The 21,119-nt window shown below is 42.8% G+C and overlaps 1 protein-coding gene across 1 annotated transcript in view; it reads left to right on the top strand.

The window, feature by feature from the left end:
• The window catches only part of pnkd (PNKD metallo-beta-lactamase domain containing), a 60,751-nt gene extending 41,876 nt beyond the window's left edge, over positions 1-18,875 (top strand). Inside the window, exons 7-9 of the mRNA XM_072579988.1 lie at positions 9,167-9,253; positions 15,647-15,762; positions 17,259-18,875. Coding sequence (XP_072436089.1) covers positions 9,167-9,253; positions 15,647-15,762; positions 17,259-17,432 — 377 coding nt within the window. The 3' untranslated portion in view covers positions 17,433-18,875. The remainder of the gene's footprint in view (positions 1-9,166; positions 9,254-15,646; positions 15,763-17,258) is intronic.
• The last annotated feature ends 2,244 nt before the right edge of the window (positions 18,876-21,119 follow it).

Below are 21,119 nucleotides of genomic sequence, written 5' to 3' on the forward strand. Positions count from 1 at the left end.
CTGCGACTCCGTTTTCAAGGAGCTATGAACCTGCACGCCAAGGTCTCTTTGTTCAGCAACACTCCCTAGGACCTTACCATTAAGTGTATGAGTCCTGCTAAGATTTGCTTTCCCAAAATGCAGCACCTCGTATTTATCTGAATTAAACTCCATCTGCCACTTCTCAGCCCATTGGCCCTTCTGATCCAGATCCTGTTGTAATCTGAGGTAACCCTCTTTGCTGTCCACTACACCTCCAATTTTGATGTCATCTGCAAACTTACTAACTGTACCTCTCATGCTCGCGTTCAAATCAATTATGTAAATAACAAAAAGTAGAGGACCCAGCACCGATCCTTGTGGCACTCCACTGGTCACAGGCCTCCAGTCTGAAAAACAACCCTCCTCCACCACCACCCTCTGTCTTCTACCTTTGAGCCAGTTCTGTATCCAAATGGCTAGTTCTCTCTTTATTCCGTGAGATCTAACCTTGCTAACCAGTCTCCCATGGGGAACCTTGTCGAACGCCTTACTGAAGTCCATATAGATCACATCTACTGCTCTGCCCTCATCAATCTTCTTTGTTACTTCTTCAAAAAACTCAGTCAAGTTTATGAGACATGATTTCCCACGCACAAAGCCGTGCTGACTATCCCTAATCAGTCCTTGTCTTTCCAAATACATGTACATCCTGTCCCTCAGGATTCCCTCCAACAACTTGCCCACCACTGAGGTCAGGTCACTGGTCTTTAGTTCCCTGGCTTGTCTTTACCGCTCTTCTTAAACAGTGGCACCACGTTTGCCAGCCTCCAGTCTTCCGGCACCTCACCTGTGACTATCGATGATACAAATATCTAGAAAGATTAGGGTGAGATGAGCAATGGCTCCCACCACCAAAGAGGGTGGTTGGTGTCTGGTACTCACTGCCTGTGAAAGGGTTTTGGAGGAAGAAACCCTCAACTCGCCTGTAGGGTGTCTGGCCATGCACCTTGAGTGCCGTAACCCTCTGTTACAGACTGAATACTGGAAAGTGACAGCAGGTTGGGTAACTGGTTTAACAGTTGATACAAGTGCAGGATGTGGTCCCTTCCTGAGCTGTAAACACACCCTAATTCTATGTGGACATCATATGCCAAGGCATAGTTGGTGACAAGCACTTCTTCAGTCTCCCTAAGTGATGAATTGGCAAAAGTTTGGATTCTGTTTTATGTTTGAAAAGATTAAAAGAATTGGATGGAATTGGATTCCTGATGAAGAGCTCCTGCCCAAAACGTTGATTTTCCTGCTCCCTAGATGCTGCCTGACCTGCTGTGCTTTTCCAGCAACACTCTAATCTCAATAAGAGTGTTGTCCCCAGGTGGCTGAACTTTGCATTGGTGAAACAAGGCTGTTAATTTAAAATTTAAGCAACTTTTAGGATTAAGATTGAGTGGTTTTGGTTGTTCCCTTTTTGGATTGGAGGGGTTGAGTGGCATTGTAGAAGCGTGGTCCTGGGGCTGTTGAAACTGAGAAAATAGGACTGTGCAGGGAAGCAGTGGTGTAGGGTTAATGTTGCTGGACTAGTTATCCAAAACTCCAGGCTATTGTTCTAAAGGCATGGCTTTGAATCCCACCATGAAAGTTGACTTCAATAAGAAGTCAGTCTGGAAGTAAAAGCTAGCCCAATGGTGACCATGTAACCATTGCAGATTATATTAATAATCCTTGTGGTTCACTAATGTCATTTAAGGAAGGAAATCTGCCATACTCACTCAGCTGGTTTACCAGTTGTTCTAGAAATGTGGTTGATGCATCTGTCTCCTGGATGATTAGGGATGGGTAATAAATGCTGGTCTAGTTAGCAATGCTGACATCCCGTGACAAAACCAAAAAAATCACCATTTGGCCGATTGAGTATCCTACATGATAGCTGATCCACTACCTCAATGCCATATTCCACTCTCCCCATACCCCTAGATATCTTTAGTGTCTAAAAGTCTACCTATTTACTTGTTAAGTTTATTCAGCAACTTGGTCTCTACAGCCTTCTGTGACAGAGAATTCTGCAGGTTCACTGCTCTGAGTGAAGATATTCCTCATTCCAGTCTGAAATGCTCTAGCATCTACCTTGACATTGTGCACTGTGACCCTTCTCTATTTTATTTTTGTTTTCTCCTTACTTTGTTAAAAGGGTGAGGTTACATTTTTCAAAATGGGGGCAGCGTGGTGGCTCAGTGCTATTGTTGCCTCACAGGACGATGGACCCAAAGTTTGATTCTAGCCTTGGGTGACCGACTGGGTTTCCTCCGGGTACTCCGGTTTCCTCCCACAGTCTGAAGATGTGCAGGTTAGGAGGATTGGCCATGCTAAATTGTCTTAGTGTGTAGAGTTTTGCAGGCTAGGTGACTGATAAAGACAAGCATGCTGTATGCTTTCTTTACCACCTTATCTCCTTGTATTGTCGCTTTCAGGGAGTTGTAGACTTCCAACCCACGATCCCTCTGTATCTCAGTGCTCCGAAGGATCCTATCATTTACTGTGTACTTTCCTCTTGCATTTGACCTCCCAAAATGCATCACCTCACACTTGTCAACCTGCCTTTTTCCACCTAAATTTTCCAACTCCTCTCTATCCTGCTGTGTCTGCCCTCACTGTTCCACAACTCCATCAATTTTCATGTCATCCACAAACTTACTAATCAGACCCCCTGAGTTTTCATCCTCATTACTTACATGTATTGTAAACAGTAGAGGTCCGATCACTGACCCTTGCATAACACGACTGGTCACAGACTTCTGGTCAGAAAAGCAGATGCACCACAACTGTGCGCTCTGTTTTCTGCAAGCAAGACCATTCTGTATCCAATGGATCCCATGCGACTTAATCTTCTGGACCAGCCTACCAAGACGGACCTTGTCAAATGCAACCACTGCCCTACCCTCATCAATTGTGATGTGGAGTTGCCGGTGTTGGACTGGGCTGTACAAAGTTAAAAATCACACAACACCATGTTATAGTCCAACAGGTTTATTTGGAAGCATTAGCTTTCAGAGCACTGCTCCTTCATTAGGTGGTTCTGGAGTACAAGATCATAAGACACAGAATTTATAGGAAAGGTTTATGGTGTGATACAACTGAAATGATATATTGGAAAAAAACCTGGATTGATTGTTACGTCTCTCATCGTTTAGAATGGCATGTTGATTTCAGTTCTTTCATATGTAAATCCCAGAACTTTTTTTTTAAAGTTACATTCTCAAGTGAACTTTAACAATAGATGCCATGTCAGCCCAGGTAATGCATTGAAGGTGGGAGGTGCCCTGTGTGAGGCTGTCTGTGCCCCGATTTTCAGACTGATTCTATTTCTAAAAAAGGGATTTACAGAATCTTACATGGATTCATGCAGTTTTTGAGCAAAATAAAATGTAATTCTGCAAGTACAAAGTCACCCCACAAACTTGTGTATGTGCGCATGTGGGTGGGTGTGTGAGGGGAAGGGGGCAGGGGTGTGAGTGTGTGAGAGAATATGTGTTTGTGTGGGAGTGTAAAGGTGTATAAGTCTGTGAAAGGGTGCATGTGAGGTGTGAATCTGGGGGGTGCATATGTGTGAGCATATGAGACACGGTCTGCAGGAATGTGTGCGCGCCTGTGCTCGTGTGAGAGATTGTGTAGCACACACACACACACACACACACACACCGTCTCTCTGACAGTCACACCCACCCACATGCACACACATACAAATTTGTGGGGTGAATTTGTTCTTGCAGAATTACATTCTTGCTCAAAAATCTGAGTTGACATGGCACCTATTGTTGAAGTTCATTTGAGAATGTAACTTCTTAAAAAAAAAAGTTCTGGGATCTACATATGTAAGAATTGAAACCAACATGGTCATCCTAAAAGATGAGAGACTTAACAAACAATCCAGGTCTTTTTCAATATATAATTTCAGTTACATCACATTGTAAACTTTTGCTATAAATTCTGTTTCTTCCGATCTTATACTCCACAACCACCTGATGAAGGGGTAGTTCTTCCAAATAAACTAGTTGGACTGTAACATGGTGTTGTGATTTTTTTTTAAAAATTCATCAACCACCTTTGTCACTTCCTTAAAAATCTCAGATTTGTGAGACAAGACTTCCCCTGCACAAAGCTATGCTGACAATCCCTAATGTGTCCACTCTTTTCCAAATGTGAATAAATCTGTCCCGAAAAATCTTCTCCAATCCTGGAGTCTCTCTCACAGCCACAGAAATGCCTGTCTATGCTCCTGACTATAGAGTCCCCTATCATTACTGCTGACCTACACTTCGACCCTCCCTGTGTACAATGGAGACAATCACGCTGCGGCTTTCCCCTCAGAGGTCATCCCCTCTAAACTCATCCAAACCAGAATACCTGTTTGAGAGGAGAGTTGCCACAGGGGACCCCCTGCAGCCTGCCCCTCCTGGTGGTCACCCATCTATATGGCCGAACCTTTAGTTTGAGCACGTTCCTGAGACTCCTATCTTGAAAGCTCTCTCTCTCCGGTATGTTCCTCAGTGAGGGGTGGCATGGTGGCACAGTGGTTAGCACTGCTGCCTCATAGCGCCAGGGACCTGGGTTCAATTCCCACCCTGAACAACTGTCTGTGCGGAGTTTACACATTCTCCCTGTGCCTGCATGGGTTTCCTCCAGGTGCTCTGGTTTCCTCTCACAGTCCAAAGATGTGCAGGTTAGGTGAATTGGCCATGTTAAATTGCCCGTAGTGTTACGTAAAGGGGTAAATGTAGGGGAATGGGTCTGGATGGGTTGCTCTTCGGAGGGTCGGTGTAGACTTGTTGGGCCGAAGGGCCTGTTTCCAAACCTTAAGTTCACTTGCTGCTCCCCTGCAACCAACCCATGTGATCTGAGAGAAGCTGCAGGTAGACATGCTTCCTGTAGACATAGGTATCACTTCTCTATGATCTCCCACACTTCACAGGACGAGACAACCACTCACCTAACTGCCATTACTAGCCCTCTAGTAACAGTTGGATTAAAAGAAAGGAAGTATCTCAACCTTGTTGTACCTTAATGCTGCTTGTCCTCTTCAGCAAAGCCTGACGCTCATCAAAGCACACACTTTGACCTCACAGCCCCTCTCTATAATATCCATACCCACTCAAGCTTGCCCCCCTTTTATATACTGCAGGTAGGCACATAAGCTGTTCCCAGAATCCTCCATCATTTCTCACTACTGCCCTCTTTTGGTTGTGCATGGACCTTCCATGATCCCCCTTCTCAGTTGTGGTGAGCAAGCCAGTTCCTCCTAGAATTCTCCTCAGTTGCTTTTCACTACCATCTTTTTTATCAATTCTGTTTCAGATTTTAAGGGGCCTACATTTGTCTTCACTAATATCATAGCTTTTCATGTCATGAGTATTTTCCCTAAGGAAAAAAAAAATCAATTCCTGATGCTTCTTACTGGAAGTAGCCTATAGCTCTTCAGTGTTTATTCTGTCTGCTTGTAAAACTTTCCAAATGCAAACAAATGCCCTTTAGCACTTACAGATTCATAGAGTCATTGAGATGCACAGCACGGAAACAGACCTTTCAGTCCAACTCATCCATGCCGACTAGGTATCCCAACCCAATCTAGTCCAACCTGCCAGCACTTGGCCCATATCCCTCCAAACCCTTCCTATTCATATACCCATCCAGGAACTATTTCTCTCACACTGCTTTCAAAAAATTATAGCTCCAAACGTACAGTCAAGTTAATCTTTAAACCCCCTCATATAAATAAACCAAAACCCACTAGTTCAAAAAACCAAACTGTAAAATAAATGATATTTTTTTAAAAAGACCTCACACCTTATCACAAAGCTTTTGTGCTTTTATATTTCTTGCAAGTTTACTCTTATACACTCTTTTTCTATTCCTAATCAATCTCTTTGTCTGCCTGCACTGAATTATAAACTGCTCCCAGTCCTTAGGTTGTCCTAGCAATTTTGTGACTCATCATTAGATCATAGGATCTAATACAATTTCTTTTGTTAACCAAGGTTGGGCCATCTTTGCTGTTGTGTTCTTTCATCCAAAAGGATTGTAGAATTGTTGAAATAGATACATTTGTTCCTTAAATATTAACCATTACCTATTAAAATAAAATGTTTGGGCGGCACGATGGCACAGTGGTTAGCACTGCTGCCTCCCAGCGCCAGAGACCCGGGTTCAATTTCTGCCTCAGGCGCCTGACTATGTGGAGTTTGCACATTCTCCTCGTGTCTACGTGGGTTCCCTCCGGGTGCTCCGGTTTCCTCCCACAGTCCAAAGATGTGCAGGTCAGGTGAATTGGCCATGCTAAATTGCCCATAGTGTTAGGTAAGGGGTAGATGTAGGGGTATGGGTGGGTTGCGCTTCGGCGGGGCGGTGTGGACTTGTTGGGCCGAAGGGCCTGTTTCCACACTGTAAGTAATCTAATCTTAATGAAGTTGCCCAGTCTGTTGAAACCAACTTGCCTCTCATACCTCCTTAGCTTTACTTAGGTTTTGACTTGACTATAATTTTGAAGAGTTTTATCCCAATGAAGAATTCCATCTTGTTGTGGTCACTGCTTTCTCAAAGACTTTTTGTAACAAAATTCATTAATTAATGTCTGGCAGCATCTATTGAGAGTGGCCCTTCTTCAGAAAGATTAACTCTGCTTTTTCTCAACCGGGGCTGCCAAACCTGTGTTAATTAATAATTTTGTTGAGAGGTCTTTTACTAAAAAGTGACCATGAAATGATAGGATTCTTCATTGGGATAGAACACTCCAAAACTGTTGTCTCGTGGCCCTGCTTTCTCTCCACAGATGCTGCCAAACTTGCAAAGTTACTTGAGCACTAATTTGTTCTTGTTTCAGATTTCCAGCATCCACAGTTCTTTGTTTATATTATTAATTAGCCCCTTCTCATTGAACAAAACTAAATATAGAATAGCCTATTCTCTGGTTAATTCTTCATCATGTTGATCTAAAAGGCCATATTGAATACCGTCCAGGAATTGTCATTTATGTAAATAATTTGGTTGTGAATATGCGGCATGGTTGATAAATTTGCAGATGACACTAAAATTGAAGGTGTAATGGACAGCGAAGAACGTTACCTCACATTATAACAGGACCTTGATCAGATAGCCCAATGGGCCGAGGAATGGCAGATGGAGTTCAATTTAGACAAATGTGAGGTGCTACATTTTGGAAAGGCACATCAGGGCAGGGTTTATACACTTGATGGTTAAGGGCCTGGGGAGTGTTGCTGAACAAAGAGACCTCTGGGTTCCTTGAAAGCGGAGTCACAATTAGACAGGGTAGTGAAGAATACATGCGTATGCTTTCTTTTATTGGTCAGAGCATTGAGTATATAATTTGGGTTGTCATGTTATGGCTGTACAGGACATTGATCAGACCATTCTTGAAATACTGTGAACAGTTCTGGTCTCCCTACTATAGGAGAGTTGTTGTGCAACTTGAAAGGGTTTAGCAAAGATTTGCAAGGATATTGCCAGAGTTGGAGGGTGTGAGCTACAGGGGCAGACTGAATAGGCTGAGTCTATTTTCGCTGGAGCGTCGAAGGCTAAGGGGTGACATTATAGAGGTTTATAAAATCATGAGGGGCATGGATAGAATGAGTAGACAAGGTCTTTTTCCTGGGGTGGGGGAGTAGAGGACTTAGGTTTAGGGTGAGAGGGGAAAGATCTAAAAGGGACTTAAGGAGCAACTTTTTCACACAGAGGTTAGTGTGTATATGGAATGAACTGTCAGGGGAAATGATGGAGATGCAATTACAACATTTAAAAGTCAACTGGATGGCTAAATGAAAAGGAAGGGTTTAGAGGGATATGGGACTAGATTAATTTAGGATTTCTGGTCAGCATGAACGATTTGAATTGAAGGGTCTGTTTCTGTGCTGTACAGCTCTACGACTCCATGACTCAAATTCATCCATCACAGTATCATTGCTAACATGATTTGTCAAGTCTGTATGTAGATTAAAACCACCCAAAATTACTAGAGCATCCCTGTTGCATATATCTCTAATTTCCTGTTTAATGCCCTGGACTATTCCTATGTTCCGATTCCTTACCTTACTGTTACTATTTGAGGCCTATCGACAACTCCCACGTGCTTTCCCCCCTTGTTGCTGCTTAGCTCCATCTAGACTGATTCCACATCTAGATATCATTTCTCACTGTATGGCATTCATTTCAACTCTCTTACTAACCACACCACATTTTCTTTGCTTGTCTTTCCCAAAGATTGTCTTCATAATTGCAATCATATTGTATCAGTGAAAAACGATATGTGCTGTTAATTTCTCAGTTTTATGAAGGCCGCAGAAACGCCTGCCTATTCCTCTTGAATATCTGCCTGTGAGTTTAATGGGAAATGGATGCACAACGCAGCTATCTCTTCACTTGAAGCATGGTTAGGGATGAACTGCTGTTCTTGTCGTGCTTGCGGTGAGAGAATGCAAATCGCCCAGCAACTTGTAGCAATTCATAACTGACGAGGGGTCTCCCCCTTGCATGGAGGCAATGTCACTGATCTAGCTACCTGGAAATCCAGGCTAATGCACTGTCGGCATGGGTTCAAAACCCGCCACAGTAGCTGATGGAAATTAAACTCAGTTAATGCATCTGCAATATAAGGGTGGTCTCTTTAATGGGGACCACAAAAATCACATCAATTGCTTGTAAAACATTGCCGGTTTACTAATATCTTTTAGAGAAGGAAATCTACCATCCTTAGCCAGTCTGGCCTACATCTGCCTCCAGACTATGAGCAATGTGATTGTCTTACAATTGCCCTCTGAACTCGCCCATCAAGCCACTCAGTTCAAGGCCAGCACATCCCACAAAAGAGTAAACAGAAAAAAATTGGTTGGACAATTTACCTGTTAGTAAAAGCGATCACCATTGACAGCATCATTTTGTCAGCAAGTCCTAAGCTGATGTACTACAACTACTGACAGGAAAAGGGTCATGTAAGTTTACCCTGTTCCCTAAAACCCATGTGAATTGTTGGGTTGCCTATTTCCAAATGGGAAGTTTGGACATTTCTGCACAGTGTAAGGAGACCACCATTCAGGTATTAAACTCCAGTTAAAGCTGACCCAGCTGTAGTATGTACCTTGTCTTTGTCTTTTATGCCTTCCTGTGAAGCCCACTGGCTGTTGTATATTTTCTGTAAACCTAGGTCGTATTTTTGAGGGGAGCTCCTCGTTGATGCTGTCCTCGCTGGACATTGTGGCTGCACTGGGGGATGAGACGCTGCTATGGCCAGGTAACTGGAATTAAAAGCACAGGAGTTCACTGAACAGAAGGATGTTCAATGATTTCAATCAAGGAGAGTATTCAATGAATTTGCTAGCATGTTTCCAGAAAGCATCATGAAGGTGCCACATCAAAAGATTATTGCATAAGTCAGGAGTTTACAGATGTTTTTCTGATTTGGAGAGACATAAGTAGAGTACCTCAAGCATCAGTACTAGGGCCTCAATTATTTTCTGTCTATTAATGACATAGAGGGATAGAGGAGGGAAGAGTGTAATGTATCCAAATTTGCAGTTGATGTAAAAATAGATGGGAGGGCATAATGAGGGTGTAATGAATCACAATGGAGTAACTGACTCCTTATTTAATAATACAACACCACACTTCTATTACACCGTCCCCTCTCTTGCCTGAGGATACCATACCCTGGAATGTCAAGTTGCTAGTCCTGCCTGCACTCAACCTAACGAGCCCTACTCTTCCCCAGCTACCCTCCTCCCCTTAATATCTTAGAATGGAATCCTGCAATATCTTGGGATTGTCCCAAATTTTATCCACCAGCATTTTCTCATGCCTCCTCTTTGCTTTCCTAATTGCCTTTTAAGAACCCCCTGCACTTTCTATACTCCACTAGGGCCTCCGTTAATTTGCTCCCTTGTAGCTGTTAAAAGTCTTTCTTTGTTCTTATCCAGACTTCATTATGCCTAGACATCCCTGGTTCTCTGAGCTTGTTTCTCCTCTGTCACCCTAAAGGGAACATGCTGGCTTTACTCTCTCCATTTCCTTTTTGAGTGCTGAACTCCCCGCCCATCCCCAATGTTCTGCTGTAGAGTTTCCCACAGGTAGCTGTTTCCAGTCTGCTTTGGCCAGATCCTGCCTTATTTCAAGAAAATCTACTGTTTCCCCCAGTCAAATCATTTTTTGCCATTACTAAAATGCTCACCCATTGTCATCTTGGCCAGCTTTCCCATCTATTTTTACATCAAATCCCTATAGTATGGGAGCAGGCCTTTCAGCCCATCAAGTCCACACCACCCTCCGAAGAGCATCCTACCCAAACCCACCCCTGCATTTCCCAAAACTAATCCACCTAACCTGAACACAACAGGCAATTTCCCATGGCCAATCCACCTTAACCTGCACATCTTTGGCGTGTGGGAGGAAACTCGCACAGCCACTGGAAAATGTGCAAACTCCACACAGACAGTCGGCCAAGGCTGGAATCAAACCCGGGTCGCTGTGAGGCAGCTGTGCTAACCACTGAGTCATTGTGCCACCCCACCTGTTCTGGGGCTTTGTTCCTTAGAGTTACATACAGCCCTGCACCTCCCCTTGTTAGAACTTCTGCATGTTGACATAAATAGCCTTCTTGAATGTTATCACAAAAGATGCTGGGGAAGTTGAAATCTTCCAATATAATTATCCAATTAGATAAACATTAGATTATCCATTGGATAAACACATGGATGAAAATGGAATAGTGTAGGTTAGATGGTCTTCAGATTGGTTTCGCAGGTTGGTGCAACATCGAGGGCCGAAGGGCCTGTTCTGCACTGTAATGTTCTATTTTCTAATTACTGTTTTTACACACATTATCCATGTATCTGCTTTTCCATTGTCTGCTGATATTTTGAGGGTCTATAATACATTCCTAACAGTGTGATTGCCCCTTTTTATATTTCTAAATTCCACTCTCATAGCCTCATTTGAAGACCCTTCCAAGAAATTTTCTCTCCCTATGGTAGTAACTGACTTTTTAATTAATAATGCAAAGTTACCACCTCTTTTACACCCTCCCTTTCCTGCCTGAAGATCCTGTACCCTGGAATGTAGAGTTGCCAATTCTGTCCCTCCTTCAACTATGTCTGTGTGATGGCAACAATATCACAATTGTTAAGTATCACATGTCAATCCATACGCAACTCACCTGTCTTTCCTGTAATACTCCTCGCATTAAAGTAGAGGCTACGTGGCCTTACCTTACTCTAATGAATTACAACATGGCTGAACTCTGACCCGATTTGATTACTATACCATGTTGTGTCTCTACCATACTAACGCTGGGTGTCCCCACCCTGTGCCTAACTAATTTAAGCTCCACCCCAAAGTGAACCCAAACCGCACCCACAAGCATGTTGCTCCCATTCTGGCTCAGGTGTAGACTATCCTAATTCTAGTCCTAGTGATTCAGGATCTAAAACCCTCCCACCTACACCAATTCTTGAGCCATGCATTCATCTGCCCAGTTCCTCTCTCTCTGTACTCAATAGCATGTAGTGGTAAATAGATCATTGAAATCTGAGTTGATGGCTGTGAGGAGCTAGAAGAGAAGTTGAGGCCTGGAGATCTTACAGGATGGTGGGGTACGATTGAGGGGCTGAGTGGCCTAATCCTCTTGTTTTTCTGCTCCTTAATTTCTTCATTTTGAGGTCACCATTACGGAGACCAGCTTTCAATTTCAGATTTAGTGAAACAGATTTAAATTCCAGTAGCTGCCCTAATAGAACTTGAACTCATTACCTGAGCCTCTGGATTATTGACAAAGTGACATGACCAATACACCTTCATCTCCCTTCAGTTGCAAATTGACTGAAACCAACACTTCCATTCATATTGCACCTTCAATTTGGTAAAACCTTATGGGAGCTTGATCATCCAAAATTGAACTTTAGACAAAAACAATTGAACACCAACCACAAGTCGATATTTTGTGAACTTCTTGTATTTTTAAAGTAGTTGTTGCGTACATAATATCATTGATAATTAGCATTAGAGGTGTTTTTTGTATTTGTAATCCTTGTCTTTTTTTTAAGTTGTTGATTAAAACTAATTGATGCAGGATTAATCTGGGCACACAATCCAGCCCCGGTCTTAAATTTATCCAGTTTTGACTTTGGGACTGTAACCTTTCTGATGTCAGTGATAGAATATGACTGTGAATGAGGCCATTCAGCCCATCAGTCTCATGCTGGGAAAATAAACGTGCCAAGGATTCTGGGTAATTCAAGATGGATGGGAAAAAATTGTGTGGCCGTAAGAACTGCTGCTTTTTTATGTTTTGAGGTATTTTAGGTTTTGGAGGTGACTTCCTCAAATTCCAGGAGCAGCAATTACTGTTTTATAAGCTATTGCATTGTGTTAGAACTTCTGGGGGGCGGGGGCGGAGAGAAGGATCAAAACAACGGCACATTTAAAAGGAGGAAGACAGACAAAGGCAGTGACCACATGGCCAGACACAGAGCAGCATTAAATCTGCACAGTTACTGCCTTAGTTATTTGAGTTCAAATATCTCTGGACATCAGAGCGCATCTAGGAAAAATTAACAAACAGCAAAATTTACAGTTGACCTTGGAGGAACCTGTGTTGGGAGAGCTCATAGCACAGGAACAGATAAGTTCATAGGTTTTAAGTGTAACCTTGCTGTAGAGTGGGTTCTTTCTTGATTATGTTTTATTGAGATCTGTATCTTGATTAGATGTTTAAAATATAAACCATCAGTGTTAAGTTAGCCTGGCGCAGTGTTTCCTTAGATCAGTAAGACGGTGCTACTTTCTGGGTCTGTAGATTATGAAGGAGCAAAGGTGGTCTTTAGTAGAGCGTTGTGTTCCTCCTGTCGGATTTGAGAGTTTCCGTGTTACTGATGATCATGTCTGCAGGAAGCTTCTTTGGTTGCAAATCCTATCAGATTATATGGATCGGTTGGAGTGGCAGTTAGAGGCAGTGAGGAATTTACAGGGGTTGGGGCTGTGATGAATGGCAGTTTTAGGAAGGGAGATATGCCGTAGATAAAGTCAGGTAGATAGTTAACTCCAGAAAAGGTAGGAGGGGTGTGCAGGAGTCCGCTGTGGCTATCCCCATTTCAAATAAGTAGGCTGTTTTGGAAAATGCAGAGGGTGATGGACTCTCAGGGGAATGTAGCATGAACAGCCAAGTTGCTAGTATTGAGACTGGCTCTAATGAAATGAGGGGTACTTTGGGTTCCAAGCGATCGATTGTGATAGGGCACTGTCTAGTCCGAGGCACAGACAGACGTTTCTGTGCCCAGCAGTGAAAAATCAGAATGGTGTGTTGCCTCCCTGGTGCCAGGATCCGGGATGTCTCTGAGAGGGTGCAGAATGTTCTCAAAAGGGAGACAGGACCACAGGAGGTCATTGTACACATTGTAACTAACAACATAGAAAGGGAAAAAGATGAGATTCTGAAGGGAGAGTGTAGAAAGTTAGGCAGGAATTTAAAAAGGAGGTCCTCGAGTAGTAATACCTGGATTACCCCAGGTGCTACAAGCTAGTGAGGGCAGGAATAGGAGGAGAGCAGATGAATGCGTGGCTGAGGAGCTGGTGTATGGGAGAAAGGTTCACATTTTTGGATCATTGGACTCTATTCTGGGGTAGAAGTGACCAGTACCAGTCTGTGCCTCGGACTAGACAGTGCCCTATCACAATCGATTGCACCTGAATTGGAAGGGGACTAATACACTAGCAGGGAGATTTGCTAGAGCTGCTCAGTAAGGTGGGTGGGTGGGACCCAGGGAGATAGTGAGGAAAGAGATCAATCGGAGACTGGTACAGTTGGGAAAAGGAGCGAGTCAAACAGTCAGGAACAAAGCAGAGAATGAAGTAGGAATCCTTTTGGATTCTTCTTAACCCTGTTTGCCAAAGCTATCTCATGTCCCTTTGTGGCCCTCCTTATTTCCCACTTAAGTATACTCCTACTGCCTTTATACTCTTCTAAGGATTCACTCGATCTATCCTGTCTATACTTGACATATGCTTCCTTCTTTTTCTTAACCAAATCCTCAATTTCTCTAGTCATCCAGCATTCCCTACACATACCAGGCTTTAAAATAGTTTTAAAATAGTGATGGGCAAGGATAGATCGGATCTAAAAGTTGAAGTTCTAAACTGGACAAAGGCCAAATTTGATGGTACTAGGCAAGAACTTTCAAAAGCTGATTGGGGCAGTTGTTCTCAGGGAAATAGATGGTTGGAAAACGGGAAGCCTCCAGAAATTAGATAATGAGTCCAGCGACAGTATGTTCCTGTCAGGGTGAAAGGAAAGGCTGGTAGGTATAGGGAATACTGGATGACTAAAGATGTTGAGGATTTGGTTAAGAAAAAGAAGGAAGCATATGTAAGGTATAGACAGGATAGATCGAGTGAATCCTTAGAGTATAAAGGCAGTAGGAGTATACTTAAGGGGGAAATCAGCAGGGCAAAAAGAGGACATGAGATAGCTTTGGCAAATAGGGTTAAGGAGAATCCAAAGGATTCTATAAATATATTAAGGACAAAGGAGTAACTAGGGAGAGAATAGGGCCCCTCAAAGATCAGCAAGGCAACCTATGTGTGGAACTGCAGGAAATGGGGGGGATACTAAATAAGTATTTTGCTTCAGTGTTTACTGTGGAAAAGGACATGGAAGATCTAGAATGTGTGAACGTAGATGGTGGCATCTTGAAAAATGTCCATATTACAGAGGAGGAAGTGCTGGATGTCTCAACGGATAAAAATGGATAAATCCCAGGACCTGATCAGGTGTGCCCTAGAATTCTGTCGGAAGCTAGGGAAGTGATTACTGGGCCTCTGACTATCAATGATACAAATATCTCAGTAACAGGTGATGTGCCAGAAGACTGGAGGTTGGCTAACATAGTGCCACTGTTTAAGAAAGATGGTAAGGACAAGCCAGGGAACTGTAGACTGGTGAGCCTGATTTCTGTGATGGGCAAGTTGTTGGAGGAAATCCTGAGGGACAGGATGTACATGTATTTGGAAAGGCAAGGACTGATTAGGGATAGTCAACATGGCTTTGTGCGTGGGAAATCATGTCTTGAACTTGAATGAGTTTTTTTTTGAAGAAGTAACAAAGAGGATTGATGAGGCAGAGTGCAGGATGATGAGAGCAGAGTGGTGGACGTGATCAATATGGACTTCAGGAAGGCGTTCGACAAGGTTCCCCATGGGAGGCTGGTTAGCAAGGTTAGATCTCACGGAATACAAGAAGAACTAGCCATTTGGATACAGAACTGGCTCGAAGCTAGAAGACAGAGGGCGGTGGAGGGTTTCAGACCCTCCAGCCTTTCAGACTGGAGGCCTGTGACCATTGGGGTGCCACAAGGATCTGCTTTAATGCGTGTTTCTTCAACATGTATTGGCTTTAACGCGATTGAAGAATTTAGCCTGGTCTTTGTAGAATACAAGCCTCCTTACCTGTATTAACTATAAAGCAATTCCAGACCCATTAGTTTAAATGCCGCAGCTATTGCACGATTTTCTTATAACACGAGAATGGAAGTATAGGGTTATATCAGAACCGACTGTACCACTCCTTTACACTGAAATCAGAGACCACCAAATTGATAATAGAATCTGAAATGAGAATTGTTCATCTTTCCATTTCTAGGCCATGAATATGCACAAGATAACCTGATGTTTGCTGCTTCAGTTGAACCAAACAATCCTGCTATCTTCAACAAACTTGACTGGGTACTGCACCAGAGGCACGAGAAACATTGCACAGTGAGTAACAGTATGAATACTGTCCACACCACAGAATAGGCTGTGCTCTTCAGAAGCCTCCTCACCTTAACCTATTAGTATCTTCCATTCCTTTCCCCTTCAATCTAATTCCCCTTTAAATGTGCCCATGTTTCAGCATTAGCTCCCTCCACCACCAACACAGTCACAGCAGTGTGTCCCATTTACAAGTTGCTCTGCAGCAATTCAGTGAGGCTCATTAGACAGCACCTTCCAAAGCTACGACCACATCCATCTAGAAGGACAAGAACAACAGATATATGGGACTGGCATTCTCTGCAAGTTCCCCTTCAAGCCGGTCACCACCCTGGCTTAGATATCGATCACTGTTCCAGACAGCATAGTGGGTCTACCTGCAGCAGATGGAAAGCAACAATTCAAGAAAGCAGCTCACCACCACCTTCTCAATATAACACCGACATCCTGTGGAACAATTTTCTAAAGTATGCTTTCTTTCCCTGCAATAGTAAGCTTCATATTGTCACCACTCTGAATAAATTGGAAAGGATGCTGGGGTTAGCCTACTGGAATGTGAAGTCAAAATATGCAGCCAAATCCCTGGTTTCCATTCCTCATGTAAGATTGAGCTCTGCAAAATCTAATTCAGGAGCTTAGAAGTGAATAACCAAGTCAAAGGCTAACTTTTATCTGAGGAAGTCCAGGTGTACACCTATGCCATTAAAACTGCCTTTTGTCTGCTAGTTGCTGACAGACTTCCCTCTCAGCACAACCGCTTACAGCTTTGCATCTCTTCAAGATCTCTTTGCTCTTCTGATTCAGGCCTCTTGCCCATCTCCTCCTTGCAGCACCTCCCCCACTTCCTCCGTCTCACCCCACCCCCTTTTTCAGATGCCCCATAAAACCCCATGTCTTGCTCCTCCTCTGTCTTCCTTGTGTTGTTGATTTAAAATGATACCTCTTGTTTTTCCAGGGTCACCGTCCAGTTTGACAGTACTTTTTTTTTTCATTCAGTCACAAAACGTGAAGGTCACTGGCCAGGCCAGTATTTATTGCCCACCCTAATTACCCAGAGGGCAGTTGAGAGTTAACCACATTGTGTGGGTCTGGAGTCACACATAGGCTAGACCGGATCAGGATGACACATTTCCCTCCCTAAAGGCCATTAGTGAACAAGATTTTTCCAACAGTCTATTTCATGGATATCATTAGACTCTTAATCCCAAACATTTTTTATTGAATTCAGATTCCACTATCTGCTGTGGCAGGATTTAAACCTGGGTCCCCACGACATTACCTGGATCTCTGGATTTAAAGTCTAATGATAATGCCACTAGACCATCGCCTCCCTATGCCATGGCTTGACATGCGAGATGCAGGGTTGGAGGCTGCTCACTCTGCTCAGTTCTGTCCCTGGTGTTTGCATCGGTTTGATTTCTCAGTGGGAGTCAGTGGAACAGGAAAAGTTCAGGAGTTTGTGTTTCCATTCTGAACTGAACTCCATCTTTGCTCCATTGCAGTGCCCTTCGACGATCGGGGAAGAGAAGGAGTACAATCCTTTTTTGCGAACTCACTCCAGCGATTTACACGAAGCCCTTGGGGTGGAGCGGCAACTTGATGAAGACTGGACTTGCTTCAGATCCAGGGTCCTGGAGGAGGTCCGCAAGCGGAAAGATATTTTCAATTATAGATAGCATTCCAAAAAGAGAACTTTCTTTCCCTATTGCTGTCACTTTTCTGTTTCCTTTTGCCCTTACTCTTTTCTCTTCTTTTCCTCTGTCAATGGACTCAGAATCAGTCTGTCTTCCTCTGCTTTCTTCTGCTCAGTTCCTAGCCCTCTATCCTTCTCTCTTTCTGCTCTCTTTGTCCTCCACCATTCTCCATTCCTCTTTGTACAAAAAGTTTCAACAACATGCATCGAAGTATCAAATGGAAACATTGGTGCGAAGAACAATCCAGAAGACTGCGTGAGACCCAGAACCATGCTGGTTGGGTTTCGCCCTTTTGTGATTGTTGTCGATTTATTAATCAGGGAACCTTTTGCTATCAGCTAGTTCCCTCTATAGTGTAAATATTAATTCTGTGAATTTTTTATGTGATGTACAGCTTTATCATGATTGCCATCTGAACTTTCCTTCCTAAAAGTGAGTCATGCTAATGCAAAGGATGCTCTCCCTTTATTTATAGATCACCAAAAACAAACACACAGCTGTGAAGGTACAAGGAATGCCCAAAGTATATTGTACATGAAGCCTTAACCACTAGAAACTCAAATACAGGATGTCTGCCAGTGTTAACTGAGTATTTCTTTAGTCAAATAAGGATGGGGATGGAGGCAACACCAAATAAAGTCAGAATGTAAAAAAAAAACTCACCTGTTTGCTGTAAGGTTCACACTAACATTAGGTTCCAGTTTCTACGGGTCGTAGCACCAAGTTGTTGCTTGTTTGCCAGTATATTGATGTTGGAGAAGAGTGGAGGGAGCTTTATTCTGTATCTAACCCTGTGCTCTCCCTGTCCTGGATGTGTTTGATGGGAAATGTGTTGAGGAAGCTTTACTTACAGTTTAAAACAGTAGGGAGAAGTTTATTTTCAGTTTAAGAGTAGAGGCAACTTTACTCTGTATCTAACCCTATGCCGTACCTGTCCTGGGAATGTTTGATGGACAGATCGTGCACAAAATGAGATGAGTTTTATCCTTGGCACTAACCTATCCCTACCACCTCATCAATCCGCACGTAAATCAAAAGCGATATGTAGCATGTGTTGGACTGTGATTTATGTAACAGATGATACTTCTCCCAGACTTCACTTGCATACTGCCCTTGAATTGCAAAAGCAAGAGAGCAGTATTTTGTGTAATATTATCCCATCTATGTTGAAAGTATTCTCTTGATACTTACTCTGGAACAGCCAGACATTAAAAGGGGTTATTCTCCAACAAAGCAGCAAGCAATCTTGGAATTCTGATGGAGACCGCTGGGTATGAAATCTTTTACTGTATTCACTTCACTGGAAAGAAAATAAATTGCTGCTGTAAATTTAGGTGTAAAGTTAATTAATTTTGATGTCAAATCTTTAATGTGCTCCAAGGATGCTGTATTATCAAATTTATATTAAAAAATGTCTACATCATCTTGTACTTGGTCTTTCTTTGTCATGTTTCATGTTGATTATTGGATTGAAGGAAAGTTGATGATTTTACGCTGATCTCCAGGTTAAAAGTCAGGCTTATTGTCTCCAGTCATTAAGATTTGTCCCTAGATCAAGGATTGGGAAGAATGACACTCCTACAAAAGGGCTCAAGTGTTGGACTTTAAAAGAATGAGAAGAAAATTGGTGGAAGATTATAACTAAATTTTTCATATCCTTATTGATAAAACCTGTCATTCTTATGTGACTTCAGTAAAAAGAAAATTGAACACTAGTTTAATATAAGCTAAGGTACCAAGTGTAGTAGTGGGTATTATATTAAAGATACTTAGACAGCATGTTCCAAACTCATGACCATTTCAATCTAGGAGGACAAGGGCAGTAGATAACATGAGAAGACCACCATCTAGCAACTCGCCATCCTGACATGGAACTACTTGTATATCGTCATTCCTTCCCTGTCAAATCCTGTAAATGTACTAAGTTTAAAAATCACACAACACCAGGTTATAGTCCAACAGGTTTAATTGGAAGCACACTAGCTTTCGGAGCGACGCTCCTTCATCAGTGATGAATCAGAAATTCTGTAATTGTTGCCTAAGGGCATTGTGGGTCTACTAATAGCACATGGGCTACAGCAGTTCAAGAAGGCAGCTCACCACCACCACCTCAAGGGGCAATTAGGGACAGGCAATAAACGCTGGTTTAAAGTGTGGTGCTGCAAGAGGACAGTAGGTCAGGCAGCATCTGAGAGGCAGGAGCGACAATGTTTCGGGCACAAGCCCTTCATTAGCAATGTGGCCAGCCAACAAGGCCCACGTTCCATGAGAGAATATAAACACTGATTTGCAAGATTGAACTTATGATCGTCTGCCAAATAACAACAGGAATTAAACTTTGTAAACAAAAGTTTGCTGAAGCTTTTTGTCTTGCACTGATCAGGTCAAAATTTCAAACAATTTCCATAACTTATACTGCATGAGAAAGTGGTACTGATTGGCTGAGGAGTTTCCTCGGAAAAATGCTGGGGAACTATTGGTTCCTGGCCACATATTCCTTTTGTTTGTATTGAACTGGTGCCTACGTACAAACGTTAGTTACATGTAGCAAACATAAATGTGTCACATTATGAACTCAACGATCAATGCTGCTCTTCACACAGCCAGATAATTTAGCAAATACTGTTGAATCATATAATCGCAGCTAACATGAGCAAATGCGAGGTCTTGCACTTTGGAAGAAAGAATACAGGCATGAATTATTTTCTAAATAGAAAATTCATAAAGCCAAAGTATAAAGGGATCAGGGAGTGCTAGTCCAGGATTTTCTAACGGTTGACTTGCAGGTTGAGTCTGTGATTAAGGAAGCAAATGTAATATCATTTATCTCAAGAGGGTTGGAATATAAAAGCAGAGATGTGCTTCTGAGACTTTATAAAGCTCTAGTTAGGCCCCATTTAGAATACTGTATCCAATTTTGGGCCCTACATCTCAGGAAGGACATACTGGCACTGGAACGTGTCCAGCGGAGATTCGCACGGATGGTCCCTGGAATGGCAGGCCTAACATACGACGAACAGCTGAGGATCCTGGGATTGTATTCATTAGAGTTTAGAAGGTTGAGGGGAGATCTAATTGAAACTTACAAGATAATGCATGGCTTAGAAAGGGTGGACGCTGGGAATTTGTTGGCATTAGGAGGGGAGACTAGGACCTGTGGGCACAGCCTTAGAATTAGAGGGGGTTAATTTAGATCGGAAATGAGACATTTCTTCAGCCAGAGTGGTGGGCCTATGGAATTCATTGCCATGGAGTGTAGTGGAGGCTGGGACGTTAAATGTCTTCAAGGCAGAGATTGATAAATTCTTAATCTTGCAAGGAATTAAGGGATACGGGGAGAGTATGGGTAAGTAGTGTTGAAACACCCATCAGCCATGATTAAATGGCGGAGTGGACTCGATGGGTTGAATGGCCTTAATAATCAAGTTTATTACATGGTTTCTTTACACTTATTGGAAACAATTTTCATACACCAGGGACCTGTTCTTTGCAGGCAAAAGGAATGTGTTCAAACCTTGAACCATTTCAAATGTTTTTTTTTCCTGGAGCTTGGGGAGTCTATAGTTCCCTGTTGCTCCCTGTATCTAAGCAGTTGTCATAATCAGTCAGTTCATCAACTTTTCTCTGGTGATTGATTGTTTGAAATTTAACATTCTTGCATTGGTTCTG

Source organism: Chiloscyllium punctatum, chromosome 10, assembly GCF_047496795.1.
Source record: "Chiloscyllium punctatum isolate Juve2018m chromosome 10, sChiPun1.3, whole genome shotgun sequence".
NCBI lineage: Eukaryota > Metazoa > Chordata > Chondrichthyes > Orectolobiformes > Hemiscylliidae > Chiloscyllium > Chiloscyllium punctatum.